This window comes from Squalius cephalus (assembly GCF_949319135.1).
Source record: "Squalius cephalus genome assembly, chromosome: 10".
NCBI classification, from domain to species: domain Eukaryota; kingdom Metazoa; phylum Chordata; class Actinopteri; order Cypriniformes; family Leuciscidae; genus Squalius; species Squalius cephalus.
The window spans coordinates 3,950,767-3,966,997 of NC_137131.1; the positions used below are offsets into that span (position 1 = coordinate 3,950,767).

A 16,231-nucleotide genomic window follows, 5' to 3' on the forward strand; every position below is an offset into this window, starting at 1 on the left:
TACGAGGCTCTCTGTAAAGCAGGGATCAGGCTCTCTTTGATGCACAACATTGATGTTTCTTTGACCAAGAACAATTACACAGCTTACTTGAGGAGGAGTTGTGCAACTGTGAACTGAATATATTTCAACTGTGTTCTAGATGAATATTTGCTATAAAATGAATAATAGAAATAAAATAGAAGTAAAACACATTGAAGCCATAGCCTAGCGGTTTTAACACGCGCTTTTATCCGGCCAAATCCTGTCTCACCGTCAAATCCTATCCTCCTTAGACCCTAAAGCAATTCCACGAGCTGAAAGTTTTATTTATTTAGTTTTTTAGGGAATTTTCTATTTGGTACCCAATTAGAAAACGGTTTCAGGCAGAGCATTTAATGACAAAAAAAGGTTTATTTTATTACAAAGAATTTTTTATTTATTTTATTATTCATTTTGCTTTCATTTTGGGCACATTAAGTCCAGGTCATGAATAATCTTTTTTTTTTTATTCAATTTATTTCGGCTAGTTTTCTCATTTTCTTTTAGTTAAAGTTGAAGTACTCAGATAACTAAAAGTTAATAAACTAAAACCTAAAACTATATAGATATATTTAAAAAGCTAAAAAAAAAATTTTTTTAAAAGGCAAAAAACAAAAACAAATGACACAACAAAATGACTAAAATTTAACTAAAACTAGAATGAAAACAGAAAATATAAAAATAAAATCTAATTCAGAATATTAACAAAAACTAATAAAATAACAGTGATACTAAAATAACACTGATATAAAACAAAATGTTTCCCCTTAATGTGCAAATTTGAATCTGACTTTATCCTGACATATCCTGTTTCTGCCATAGTTTTCTGTCCTTTCTATAATATATAATATGAATAAAATGGTAACCTTCACTATTTACTAGGAGTTGTCCCTCATAAACTCTTTAATTACGGCTCATTGATAGTAAGTAAGGTAGTTGTTGTAGTGGTTATGTTTAGGTATGGGGTGGGGTTAAGGGATCTAGAATATATTAGTTATTATTTATTTATATAACAGTAAGTTTTGCAACAAATTCTTTACATTAGAAATGCACTGACCATTTTAATCAATAAGGTTTTAGAGGTCTTGACTGTCCGCTGTAACGTGGCGTGACCGTGGGCTCATGGGAATTGTAGTTCAATAAAGGCATGAGTGATAACCTCTCCACCTCTCTGCAGCTCAGGCTGCTAATTTGGCTTAAAGGACAGTCGAGGATGAGAAGGTAAAGCAGTATTAGCAGTCTGGTAAAAAAAAAATGTCTGGGAACAGGGATTAAACATTTCCATGGCAACGGAAGATGTCCTGACCTGACACTCGGAGGGTTAGGAGTTCAACGGATGAAACACATCTAGATAAACGAGAATGAGAGAGTGGAGCTTGTAGATAGTCCCACAAAGTAAATTCAACTGAAGAAGAAAAAATTTAAACTCCACAGGCCTGACTTCATGCCTAACACCCGTAACCGTGGTAAAATCACTGTACCGGGCTTATTGCTTTTATAAAACCAAAATTAAATCCAAAATTGTCCCCATTTACTTTATTAATGTATGTTCCTGGGCTTACTGGATCTGTAGATTTAGTCAACTAGACTAAAACTAAAACAAGACCAGACCACAACATCATGAACCCAACCTAAAACTAAAAGAATTCAGATGACTAAAGTCCCGGACGAGCCCCCACTTGTTACGAGCCTCCTTAAAAGTCTGGTTAAAGAAGGCAGGTAACACAAAGTTAAGAAGAGAACACAGGAACACTCCTGGTCCCAGTTCAACAAACACAAGTCCACAAGATCTTAGTGGGGAATAAAAAATGTAGATTCTTTTTTTTTTACTTGGCATAAATGACAAAAACTTTAAAAACTAATTTAATTTAAAAACTAAGTCAAAAGACTACAACTAAAACTAATTCAATTTGCTGTGAAAATGAACACTGGTTTATATAAGTACAGATAGTTAGTATAGGAAATGTTTTTATACATTAGTCATCTTCATGAGTGAGTGTCTGGTACAGTCCATGAAAGAGAAGCGTCTTGATTGTCCGGGATTGTTGAGGTTTTTCTCTTGAAGGCTAGAGTTAGAGTTAGAGTGCTGCTGTCTTTGCTCTTACAGCCATTAAAGCATTGTGCATTTCCCAGAAACATATATTCATAAGTTATATAGCATCTGTGTCTGTGCATATCATAAAACCAATCTGAGGCTTAGTTTTCCCACAGATGAGCAAAGAAAGCACAACTGCTGCTACTGACCGCAGGATTGAAGATAGTTTAGTCTGTCTAAACAAAAGTCAGCATTTACATAAAACATGTTCCACATCTTGACCAATGCTCTCCTTCAAGTAATGTGCAAATGTATTGAGACGCACCCAGAGTTTTGCTCCAGCCGTGATCAAGCACACCTGAACCAGCTAAACAAGGTCTTCTAGGGCTACGTCTGCATTCATCCAGATACGTTTTTGTTTCAGAACGCTCTCCATCCACACTAGCTTTTCAAACATTTTCCAAATGCTTCTCATCCACACTGAAACGTCAGAAAACACCAAATTAACCTTATTGTGCATGCGAAAAATCTCATAAACACTTAATTAGATTATACACGGTACAGACATGATAAAGTTCTCATGCTATTCTTCTGACAGGATCATTTTATTTAGCAAAATATCTCAGGTCGCACTCAGTCACCATTATATGTTTGGTCTAAAACGCAAATGCTCTCATGTTTTGTCTCATGTTGCAAATGCGAGTACATTTTCTGTCATCTTTGCAGGACTGTGATATTAAGACTAATAACGTATCTTTAGCAACAGTGTGAAAGTGAATAGCACATAACAGGCACAATACGCTCTATGCACGAATGCTGCTAACATATTTCCGGTAGAATCTCAGCTAGCGTTTTTACTTCCGCATAGCGCGTTCTGTAGCGAAGTGTACTAGCGGCAAAACTTTCATAAAATGTATTTTCTCAGAAACGGAGACAGCGATTTTAGAAACCGATTCGCTTGTCGGATTTCGCATGATATTAGAGAATACTCACCCTCAAAGTTGTCGATGTTGCTCGAAATATATCATTTAAAGCCCTTCTCTTTCTTACTCTTAGGTGTGACAGCTAACTGCCTCAGAATATTGTTAACATCATTCACGTTAACCGCTGGAAGCTCTTGTAAACAGCGACGCGAGTGTAATTTACCATTATCTCCACCGAACGCAAAAACGGCTTCCGATGCAGCAACGGATGTAACTGGGCGGGCTGAGACAAAACGTGGAAGTGATCGTGCATTGAGCCTATATGGGTGTAAACATAGATATATATCAGTTCAATATGAGTCGCATGACTAAAAATACGTCATAGTTTTCGAATACCTCTGTTTTCACAGTCCACACTACAACGTTTTCAGATTTATCCACTCGGGAACACGTTTTCAAAAAGCTTTTTGCATTTAAATGAGACCAATCTTATTTATCATGTAACTGACATAAAAAAAAGTTATGAAAATTAAAGATTTTTTTAGATGACTAGCTTGTAAGACTAGTCTAAGCAGTTTATACAACTGGCCATTGGATAGTTTCTATATGGTTGCTACTAGTGTGTACTGGATGGTCCTCTTTAAATTGTAATTTTGACACTGTTGAAATATGACTATAAAATCACTAGTTAAGTTACAGCACATCTCATCTCAACTCATTAATCATCATAGGAATCATTCATATGTGTAATTTTGAGTTTTACTTGAAATTTGATGTATATAAGAAATAATAAGAGTGATGTTTGCCTCAGTAAACCCCACTAATAAATCACAGCAGAACCACAAGCCAAGTGTTTTACTTTGTCACAAACAGTGTTGTACTCCTCAAGGCACGTCCAGTCAGAAAGCCTCCCATTATCCCTATCCTGGTCGAGTGAGGACACGTCACATGTCCAGAACTCCTGTGATCAGGAGCTTTAACTGGCCCGTATTGTGCAGAGCTGATCTGAGCAGACGTGTGAGAGATAGAACCAGATGAAAGCAGGAACTTTCTGGTAATAGCAGCCTCTCAGTGTGTGTGTGTGTGTGTGTGTGTCACTCCTCAGGCACTAAATGGGGCGGCGTGCGTGTGAGTCCAGCTTTGGCGGCTCTGCCAGGCCTCCTTGGCTATTTATTGAGATTGAGAACGTTCCTCGCCCGCCTGTAATGAACCGTTTTATGATTCATTATCCCACCCATGAATTCTGCTGCCAAGTCTGCAAACTTTCTAATTAGCACAGGTCAAACAGCCACACAGTTTCCGTCTAATTATCGACGCCTATTACCGAACGGACACTGGAGAAAAGCCATTGAGGAATGTAGTGAGGTGGGTGGTGCGATGCTTAGACGGAGGTATTCGGAGAAATACAGAAACAGCTCAGATGTTGCTCTTTCACAGCTCTGGAGACTTAATCAAAATCTTGTTTAGATTTAAGCAACTTTGTCTTATATTTCGGGATCACTTCACAATAAGGTTCCAACATCAGTTAAAGGAGAACTCCGGTCAATTTTAACATAGAGCTCATTTTTTTGTAAATTTGGAGTGCTGTCAATACAGAGAACAACGACAAAAATCGGTGTTGCCTACACCGTGTTATCCTCTTTTTAAAATTTGCACCCTGTTGACTTCAATGGGGCAAGTTTTAAACCTGCTTTTAGCCTCTTAACATCCTTGATGTGTCATTACAAGTGCCCAGCCATGTGAGTGATTCCTTCAGAGTGAACACGGTGAATCTGACTGCAGTAGATGTGAAAGATATGATGTTAATTCAGCCAGCGCACATACCTGTATTTACTTCCTGTTGAGAAAAACAGTTGTCGTACTATAAGTGTAAAGAGATGTGGATAAAGTCTCAGGTAATTTATCCTTTGGAGATTTTAATGTCAAATATTTGAGTTCATATTGAAATCTTTTCTTTTTGCAGCAAATCTGAGCACAGTTTGAGAACCTCTTCTGAACCGGATAAATCTGAACTGAAGATTATATAAGATAGGGGGCTTTTTCTCAAGAAACTGTAAACTTAATTGCCATTTGTTCTCCTTTTAAGAAAATAACTGAGATATTACAAAGATTGATTTTTCTTTCCTACAGTGAAGGTTCAGAGTTTTACTGCCACTGTTATAGGGGATGGTCTGCCTGAAACTGTGAGAGTATATGCATGTTTATCTTGGTCATGCCTTTAAAGTTGCTGCATAATATATTCCAAATTAAAATGCTTTAAATGCATAAACTTGAAGACACTTGTGTCCATTAGTCCACTCCTCCAAACGTAAGTCCACCACTGATGATGGCTATTGTACCGTTAACTCAACTCCAAGCAGATTAGCCCAGTTGACAGAGAATGACACGTATGCTAATACAGATCACGTTTGTTCATTATTATTCTGAGCGAACGTCTTTGATTTTAATCCCCACTGTAAGAAACTGTCACCCTCTAAAGTTCTTTTTCAGGCCTCAATTGTTGCTGGAGATACTGTTGGAAATAGTGCTTATTAAAGTGAAATTGAAAGACTAATTGTGTTTTTGCATGAAAGGCGAGGAGAAACAGCTTTCATTTGTCTGAATGAAGGGATTAGCTATTCCCGTGGATACTGACAACCTTTTTACCATCCCTCTCAGAAAAAAAAAAAAAAAAAAATCAGGAACAGCAGTGTTGGTTTGATTGTAATGGTGTTATTTGTTCCTCTCAGATGGCATCTGTGGGGGAAATAAACAAATAAAGGCTTGCATGTTGACATGGCAAAACATTTATGCATTTGCCAAAGGCTTTTATTCAAAGTGACTTGCATTGCATTCAAGGTATACATTTGATCAGTTCAGACACATGACCTTTTATCATTTTTATTTAATTTTATTTAATTTTTGGCAAACTAAGGCTAGGAGCATGCAAAAATAAAAACAAAAGTAAAAATAAAAGTTAATACATTTTAATTAAATAAATGTTAATGTATCTTTAAATATAAATAAACAATTTCTATTATTTGACTCTTTTATTATTATATTATATTATATTATAATATTATATTCTTAGTGATACATTATATGAAGTTTAGATGATTTGAAAAGTAGGGGGACATCAAAAACCTGCTCATCATGAATATTAATTGGTATTAATATGGGTTAATTATGAATATTAATGGTTAAAATGATTTACGAGAACAAACAACTGATTATAAGTTGTACTACAAGACATTTGAAATACATAATAGTGCTTTAAGAATACTATTATCATGCATTATGTAATACAGATTTTGTAGGAAGTGTTACCACAGCCTCTAATGGTGTTTTACATTCGTCCAGTTTGACCATGTCATTGTAAAGACGGAGCTGTAGGATCAGACCCACGTCAATCACAACATCTGTGTGCGTGCCAGCCGAAGATTTCATTGGCTTCTCTCTGCTGGAAGCGAGATATAACCGAACCCCCTTTGAGATGTGACTCTACAATAAGAAGTGGGACTGGTATAAACAGTGGATTTGAAGTGTTTTTTCCTCCATCATCCTCCTCTCTCTGCGTGCTCGTCCTGCTCAGTGAAGGGGCACTATCGCTCTCCGCCACACTAATTAAAAACCTCAACGCAGACAACGCCTTCCTTCATTCACCAGCACATTCACAAATTATATTTCCGCTGTTTATTGGTTACAGTATCATTTTAATTAAAGACTTCTTTCCTTTCCATTTTCCGCCAGCAGTTCTAAGATTCCGCCCTCTGTCGTTTTTCCCCCCGTTGTTTTTGCGGGAGCTTTTTTAAAAAAAAGATTACATGTTTTTTTAGTGGAAAATGAATTCTGTATGGATTCAGAACTGAACTGGAGGCATGCATTAGTTAGCTAACCAGTATCTGGCTTTGATATTATAATTTCCGTTGAAATGATTAATGATTAAAATGATTAAAACAAGGTGAATGCTTTTTCAGATATTACCTTTCATGTAGTGTGTAATTAGCTGTGTGTGATTGTAAAAGGCCTGCAAAGATCAAAGTGCAGATAAAGATCGAGTTATTGTCTCCCAAAAGAAAGCAGCGATTCTAAACCGCTTTAAACGAGTCGTCAGTAATTCCAGTCTCACATTAGGTTTGTAGCAAGTTTGCATAAACTTGCCTGTTGTCTTCATTGGCTGCCTGTGAACAACGTTTCCATTGCACTGCCCTCAAACTCTAGCCTGGAAATCCAGACCTAAATCTGAAAGATTAATGGTCTGGCATCGACTAATGAAAATCGGCCAGCTCGAGGGGCGGCACCAAGCATTCATTTGAAAATCTCACTGCACGCAATTGGATAACACTACGACCAATCACAACAAGCCCCATACGCTTAGCTACCAGCGGAGCTAACTGGTAGATTAGACTCTTACCGTATCCGGTCGGCAAAACAGCAAAAACATCCTTCTTGCAAAGGAGCGATTCGAGCGCCGTCTTCTGTTCCTCTTTTAGATAAAAAGCCAAGTCTAACTCTTCATTGTAGCGGCCAAAGCCGTTTCAAACAACTGGTGTTCATCCATAGCCATCTTGCAATGTTTACTAATGACTTTGACGTCACAGTGCTGTCGTCTTCTGTTTAGCTCGCCTCTGGCCCGCCTATATCAGATAACCCGATGTGATTGGTGCAGCTCGGATACAAGGGCATATTTAATGAGCATCATTACTCGACGCCAGAGTAAACTCGCTGAGCAAATTCAACTTGTGCGAGAACTCTGGATTTCCAGGGTACTCAAACACTGTAGTGTAACTGAGACTGGAAGGGTTTAGTTCGTGTTGTCAACATGTTGAGAAGACTCTGTTTTCTGCTCTGTCAAAGCAAATCCACTTTGCATGCACTACAAAAGGATTGATACAGTAAAACTGACTCCATCGTTACTGTTTACTGTTACCGTAAGCCTGCGAAGCTGGAATTCAGATGTGGTAATGCCTGTTTGGTTTACGACATGCGCTGTAAGCCTTAGACCAATCACAACAGACTGGGCCATCTGACCAATCAGAGCAGAGCAGGCTCTCGGAAAGTAGGGGTTTAGAGTCCTTTATCGAACCATTTCAGACACTGTGAGAAAAAAGGTGATGCCGCAATGTACTATCGAATGAAAATTAATTAAACATTGTATTTTGACCTTGGATGCATGTAAACCAATTGTAGGAGACTCCAAAACAACATTAGGAACCTTTAAAATAGCATAATAGGGTCACTTTAATAAATGCAACTTTATTGTAAAGTGTTTTTGTTAATTGAAATAAACAAAAATAGTAGATGAAAAACTGATAACTAACGGGGAAAAAACAAACTGAAAATAAGTTGCTAAAATGACTCAAACTAAAACTGAAATAAAAAGAAATGAAATAGAAATATTTCAAAATAGCTGAAAACACAAACTAATATAAAATGTAAACTGAAAATAAACTGATAAAAGCTAATAAAAAATATTAATAACAGTATATAAATAATACTGAAATAACACTGCATATAGTATTCCTAAAGAGATTTCCCTGACTGATGCGTTTAGATGAATGTTTGATGTGTGGTGAGGCTGTTATTGTTCTTCCAGATGTGCGGTGTGTGTCTGCGCTCCATCACCTGAGGTCCGTGTGTTTGTTGTGACATATGTTCCAGTGCTCTGACAGGTGTTGGCATGGACTGCAGACACTGATAGTGGATGTGTCTCGCTGTCTCTGGCCTTGATGCCGATGAGATGTGAGGGCGGTGAATGTGTTTGAGAAACAAATGCAGAATGTGAAAGTGTGTCTGTACTTTTGTTCCCTGTGTTAATGTTGTTAAACATGTTGTTGAAATTAACAGTAAGATTGAGTGAATTCACTATTTTGCTATTTTTCTTCCATAAAGTCATATATAATGTTGTCATAGTTTTATACAAACATTAAGAAATTATGAGAACCGGCTGACAATTTCGACAGATCTTCAAACAGAAATAGTTCAGAGCTGAAATTAAAGAAATATGATGTATACAATGACATTTTATGAAGGTTATATATTATTTATAAACGAGAATATGCCTTTTGTTATTGTGGCCAAGAAATGTCCTGTGAAATGATGTTTTAAAAATGTTTAATTGTCAATGTACTACAAAAGTGTAGTTCAGTGTGTTCAGTTGATGTTAAAAACATACTTATTATTTAAAGAAAGTTTTGTAAATTTAATACATTTGCATAGTGAATATAATTTTTCTCTACTCTAAATTATTTCAATAGTGCCAGAATAAAACGATGGCTTTTAAATCGGTTCTTTTCAGTGAGTCAATCGAACAGCTTCATAAATCAGTCTGAATAAATCATTCAATTTGACTGAATACGTAATGAAAGTGAACTCTGATACAATTAGAAATTATAACCAAAATGATCCATTTTATATTAAGGTGAATATATTTATTGAAATGTATAATTGTTGTGACATGGATTTTTGCAAACACAGATTTGTATATGGTAAAATGCCTATGTTAGCATCCATCATTCACCCAGCCGCGCTGATCCAGCACACAGACTCCAGTAGAGCGGTTTTGCTGAGCAATAAGCATGACGGGATTCAGTATGAAGGATTTCTGGCTCACAGCACCCCCCATAAATCGGCCTCGTAACCTGGGCTGCTCCTCATGTGGCGCTTTGCTCTGTAACAGGCAGAGCGTTTAGCACAACCGGCGCTCTTAAAAGTGTCCGAGGGATTGTGCTTGATGGTTTGGCTTTTAAAGGATTCACACACACACACACACACACGCTCTTATTTTGAAGGATGAGCCCCACATAGTCCCACCCCGCCATCCACAAATTCTCCCTCTGAGGATATTTTTCTTTTTATCAATTGTCCGGCGCGTCGTGTCCTCGAAAAATAAATCAGCCGAGGCCTTTGTTTTGCGTCTGTTTCCTTATCTACCCAGCCCTCGTAATTCTACTTAGACAACCTGCCAAAGCCCTGTGTGTGTGCGTGTGCGTGTGTGTGTGTGTGTGTGTGTGTGTGTGTGTGTGTGTGTGTGTCCCAGCTGCTGTCCACTCGGCGTGGTTGAATCTGAATACCCCCCTGTGTGTGTCTGATAATGGTGTAAGCAGTGTGCACGGAGGTCTGTCGTTGTATCCTTGACTCAAAGACACACTCATACACACACTTAAATGGAAGATGAAAAGCACAACTTTATCTATAGCAGAGCTGTTATAGATTTAATAATTCTGCCGTGAACTGGTGTCATTAGTAACGTTTAGTACAATACAAAAGATTTCTTTCTAGTAAATGTAGTTCTTTTGAACTTTCTATTCATCAAAGAATCCTGAAAAAATGGTTTCCATATAATTGTGACGCAACACAACTGTTTTCAACATTGATAATAATCAGAAATGTTTCTTGAGCAGCAAATCATCATATTAGAATGATTTCTGAAGGATCATGTGACACTGAAGATTTTTCCCTTGATTCATGTCTAAGTATGATGCAATGAAAATGACAAGCATGAAAAAATAGGTCTGAAAAGGATGAGAGAATGGAAAAATACCCAGTATGCATAAGAAATGCAAGGTGTCAAAATACTGTATGAAACAGAACACTATTATGTGAGGTTTTGAGATGTTTGACCAATAGAGCTAATTGTGTCAAGGTCACCAGGCGTGACAGAGGGGAAGAGATAGATTTGAGGGTATCCATTGGAGACATGATGATATGAAAAATGTATTAAAAATGGGTGCTGGATATTGTAACTTCAGATGACCAGCTGGCTTCTCCTTTATTGTTTGTACAATAAAGTTAATTCTTCTGACCTGGAACCTCGACTCTGAAAACTCTTTGAGACTTGAGCCAAGAAAGACTTTGAATTTGCCACAACAAAGACTGGAGTAATCATGATGAAAATTCATCTTTGATCACAGGAATAAATTATATTTTCAAAAAAATATTTAAATAGAAAGTTGTTAGCTACTGTAAATTTACAATATTACTGTTTTACTGTATTTTTGATCAGATAAATGTCGCTTGGGTAAGCTCAGGACACTTTCTTTCAAAAACCATTATATGTGTGTGTGTGTGCACCTAATAAAGTGGCCGGTGAGTGTATATATTAGTCTGAGATGTAAGCAGTCTAATGTGCTCTGGTTGCATATTGCACATTTTGTCAAACGTACAGAAAGTTGACATATACAGTGTGTTACTTGCCATTTCTTTGTAATTATTTGTGAGATTTAGTAGTAATTTATGTGATAGATACAGTATAAACATGCTTGTGTGAGGAAGCAGACTGTAAGAAAGTGAATAAGAGTTCAGTAAGAAGGATGTGCAGGAGAAGAGAAGATGCCGAAATGGACGAAGACTTTTGCTGGCAGTGTCAGGTCAGTGTTTGCGCTGTGTGTCATGAAGGTGCGTAGCTCTGGTGACGGAGGGACCACAGAAGATGGAGAGACATTACTGACACGCTGAGCGTAACAAACACAGACAGAGGAGGACAACAGAGAGCTGAGAGAGTGAGACACGTTGCAAAAGTTTCACTTGCACTCTGAGACAAACTGCATGGGACCAAAATGGAGTACGCTTGCAGAGAGCTGTCAGTTAAATAAAGCTAGCGCAACTACTGTACGCCTGCGTCCCAAACCTTCTCAGGCCGTGTACACAGAGGTGGGACACAAGACACGACTGAATCCAGTGTGTGTCAGCTGAGATCCCATCAGACGGGCTTATATGAAGATCTGAAATATAAGCATTGTGGTCATTAAACATTTGCTTGGTTTTCTCTAGCTCTCTTGAATTAGTTTTAGATCATCAGACATGAAGTTATGATTATTGACAGCTGTTTTGTCATATACTGGTTAGAGAGTCAGTAAGGCTGCTTGCTTTGGTTTTGGACAAAATAAAGGACATTTTCTAACCGTATAATGGATTTATTAGCTTTATGACCAAGCGTGAAGAACTCTAAAATAAAAAAGCCAGTTTTAGAGGCTTTTAGCCAATTTTTTTTTATTTATTTATTTTTTTTGTTAGATTTAAGGCTATCTGAATGTACTGTGAAAAAAATATACTACCTTTCAAAAGTTTGGATTTTTTTAAAGAAATTGATATGTTTATTTATCAAAGAGGCATTCAATTTATCAAAAGACAGTAGACATTTAAAATGTTAGAAATCATTTTTATTTCAAATTAATGCTGTTCTTTTGAACTCTATTCATCAAAGTATCACAGTTTTCAGAAAAATATGAAGCAGCACAACTGTTTTCAACATTGATAATAATCAGAAATGGCAAATCAGCATATAAGAATTCTGAAGGATCATGTGACACTGAAGACTGGAGGAATGTTTCAGCTTTGATCACAGGAATAAATTTCATTTTAAAATGCGTTCAAATAGAAAACAGTTCTCATAAATTGTAATAATATTTCACTATTTCAGTTTTTAATGAATAAATGCAGCTTCTGAGAATAACTGACTTCTTTCAAAAACATTAATATATCTTACTGACCTCAAACATTTGAACTGTAGTGTATATTTTAAAAATGTCTCTTCTGGGACTAAAATGGACCAAAAATCTCTGAAAACCCAAAAATCCAAAATGGCTCTCTTTTGACACACTGTACAGACCCTTTCCAAAAAATTTTAATATCATGGAAAAGTTTATTTATTTCCATAATTCCATTCAAAACGTTAAACTTCCATAGATTATAGATTCAGGGCCCACAACTTAAACGATTTCAAGTATTTAGTTGTTTATTTGTACATAATTTGGGCTTCCAGCTCATAAAACCCACGAAAACAGGATTTCAAAAAATTAGAATATTACATGAAATCACACAGTAATTACACAGTGATACCATGGTCATTGAACCAGGTTTAGGTTATTTTGGCAGTGTGGGCAGGTGCAAATCCTGCTGGAAAATGAAGGAAGCATCTCCATAAAGCTTGTCTGCTGAAGGAAGCATGAAGTGCTCTGGAAATGTCCTGGTAGACGGCTGCGTTGAGTGGACAGCACAGTGGACCAACACCAGCCGATGACATGGCTCCCTTAACCAACACAGACTGTGGAAACTTCACACTGGACTTCAAGCATCCTGGATTGTGTGCCTCTCCATTCTTCCTCCAGACTCTGGGACTTTGGTTTCCAAATGAGATGCAAAATTTGCTCTCATCAGAAAAGAGGACTTTGGTCCACTGTGCTTTATTAAATCCAGAGTCAACGCAACCGTCTACCAGGACATTTTCAGAGCACTTCATGCTTCCTTCATTTTCCAGCAGGATTTGCACCTGCCCACACTGCCAAAATAACCGAAACCTGCTTCAATGACCATGGTATCACTGTGTAATTACTGTGTGATTTCATGTAATATTCTAATTTTTTGAAATCCTTTTGTCCTTTTGATAAACGTCTTGATATTACACTGTCTTTGGGTCTTTAAAGCACTAGTATGCTTACTGTAGGTGGTTTGCTACAGAACCAGAGAATAAAAAGATCTTCTAGAAACCTCTCTGATTGTACAAGCTTTCCTGGATGCCCTTTAAGAGTGTGTGTGAATCAGGAGCAAGCTGTTTTCCCTCCACATACAGTGATAACCTTGTCAAGGTCAGGTGTGATGAGTGAACGTCTCCTCGGACACCGCGGGGATACTGTAGATGGTGTCCGACCGTTTGCAACAGGCAGAAGTGCTTCTCTGAATATTTCCATATAATTATGGAGTTCTGACACATGTGTCTCTGTTATCAGAAAGATCTGCCTTTCATTTTTTTTTTTTTTTTATGTTGTTTGTGGATATCAGTATTTGTTTTTCAACATTTTAAAAAGCCAAATTCCCCTTTGGTCAGCATGTTCTTCAACAGATCACATCTATCTTATTTCACATTTGTTGTGAATGTTATTTGTAAAGTACATTATGAATCACATATATTAATATAAAGCACTGAAAAGAAAAACATTTCTTTAAAAAGGCATCAAAATTGTAAAATAAGAATGACAATAAAAGAGAAAAATAAAATAACTACCATTCAAAAGTTTTGGGTTGCTAAGATGACTGAATGTCTTTTCAAGATGTCTCTTATTCATTGCAATCTATTGTAACATTATTAATGTCTTTACTGTCATGTTTCATCATTTAATGGATCCTTGTAAAAGAAAAAAAAATCAATAAAGTACTATTTTCAATTAAAACCTTCTTGACCCAGACCTTTTGAACGGAAGTGTATATAATGGCTAAAAAAGACCCATACACAAAATAAATAAATTTGAAATATATTTTCAGAATATATTTTGAAATATATTTTTGGAATATATGCAAATATTCGAAATTGGCCCAATAAATATATTTTAGTTAAATATATGTAAATATATATATATTTTTTTTTTTGAAAATATATTTTAGTTAAATATGTGAATATATTTATATGTCAATATATTTACTGACAACATATATGTTCATATATGTTTTAACTTTTGCAAATTGTTTCATTTGAAATATATATAAAAAAGTTAACATTTTCACAAACAAACAACACATTTTCAATTTATTTTTTACATTTTTATTTATGAAATTCTATTATTTGAATTATTTTTACAGAATTGTAAGTTCTATCTGAGTCTGAACACTGAGTTCTATCTATTGTTTAAGTGTACTTCACTGTTGAAGGGTCACTGTTATTGCATCATAAATATTGTGCATATTTTCAATATTTAAATGACTTCAGGAAAGATGTCAATAAAACACAACAATAAATCTAATAATTGCACTTAGTGTTAGGTACGTGCCACCTAATATGGCCTAATAGTCCTAGGAAAGCAACTATCTGTCATTTTACATTGCAGTCATTTAAATGTAAGTACAGTATTTATAGCTGTGTGTCATAATACAGTAGTGAAATATGGTAGCCTACTCTTGTGTATAGGGGAAAAGGTAGAGGAATTACTATGATCAAAATCCATTTTCGACCCTTCTTTAGCAAGCTAAACATTTTATGACCATATATTTTGTCATATATTTTACATTACATGTTATAAATGTAAATATATTTCACACTTAACATCATATATTTTTGTTATATTTCAGAATATATTTCAAGATGATAAATATAAGGGAACAACAATGCAAATATATTTCAATGTATTTGGAATATATGCCACATATATTTTTTTCTGTATGGGGAGAATACAGGTGAAACTCGAAAAATTAGAATATCGTGCAAAAGTTCATTTATTTCAGTAATTCAATTTAAAAGGTGAAACTAATATATTACATAGACTCATTACATGCAAAGTGAGATATTTCAAGCCTTTATTTGTGATAATTTTGATGAATATGGCTTACAAAATCTCAGAAATTTTGAAAATGTTCATAAGCTGTAAGCCATAATCATCAAAATTATAACAAACAAAGGCTTGAAATATCTCACTTTGCATGTCATTTTCTATATAATATATTAGTTTCACCTTTTAAGTTGAATTACTGAAATAAATGAACTTTTGCACGATATTCTGATTTTTCGAGTTTCACCATACTTAAACCGTGAATGTTGAAGCTTGTCTAATTTCAAATGGTAAAGTGTTATTCCACAGACTGTAATGTTTGTGATTCGTGTCTCCTTCAGCTCCCACTATCCTGAACGAGCTGAACTGGACCCAGTCTCTGGAGAGGGTGTTCATTGAAAACAGTCGTGAGGATCCTTCACTGCGCTGGCAGGTGTTCGGCAGTGCCACTGGTGTCACCAGATACTACCCAGGTACAGTTCTTCTGCAGGAAGCTCTGCTCCACACCGCATTACATCCATTTGTCCTGTCACACTCTGAGTGTGTCCTGTTTTCTCTCTAGCCACTAAGTGGAGAGCGCCCAACAAGATTGACCTGTATGATGTGAGGAGACGCCCGTGGTGAGTAGCGTCGCCTTCACACTCACACACAGGAGGAAAGACTCCATTTAGTCTGACTTTGATCTTGTTGGCTCCCCGGTGGCCTTCGCTGCAGAGAGCAAGCAAGCGTGTGAAGTTCAGATGAAGTCGGACTGCTGTAGTTTACAGCGGGGTCAGACCGGGGGTCAGTATACGGGTCAGTCTCGTCCCCATGTGCTCCAGATCTATAGGGAAGATTTTATATTAAGGTTTCCTGCACTGTTGCGTTTAAGAATAGAATTGCGCTGCATTCTCAGTGTTAACACAAGGGGTGCTATAGCAAGCATTGCCATCTTCTATGGTCAGTTTTCTCTTTCAGGTTAACTACTGTTATAGTAGAGAAAGGTTTTTTGGTTTTTTTGTATGTTGGTACAAAGCCTG

At 36.4% G+C, this 16,231-nt stretch overlaps 1 protein-coding gene across 3 annotated transcripts in view; it reads left to right on the forward strand.

Moving 5' to 3' along the window:
- The window catches only part of cacna2d2a (calcium channel, voltage-dependent, alpha 2/delta subunit 2a), a 213,955-nt gene that overhangs the window by 137,741 nt on the left and 59,983 nt on the right, over positions 1-16,231 (forward strand). For all 3 annotated transcript variants that reach the window (XM_079884907.1, XM_079884908.1, XM_079884909.1), the window contains 2 exons: positions 15,554-15,685; positions 15,775-15,832. In XM_079884907.1, the coding sequence (XP_079741033.1) occupies positions 15,554-15,685; positions 15,775-15,832 (190 nt within the window). The remainder of the gene's footprint in view (positions 1-15,553; positions 15,686-15,774; positions 15,833-16,231) is intronic.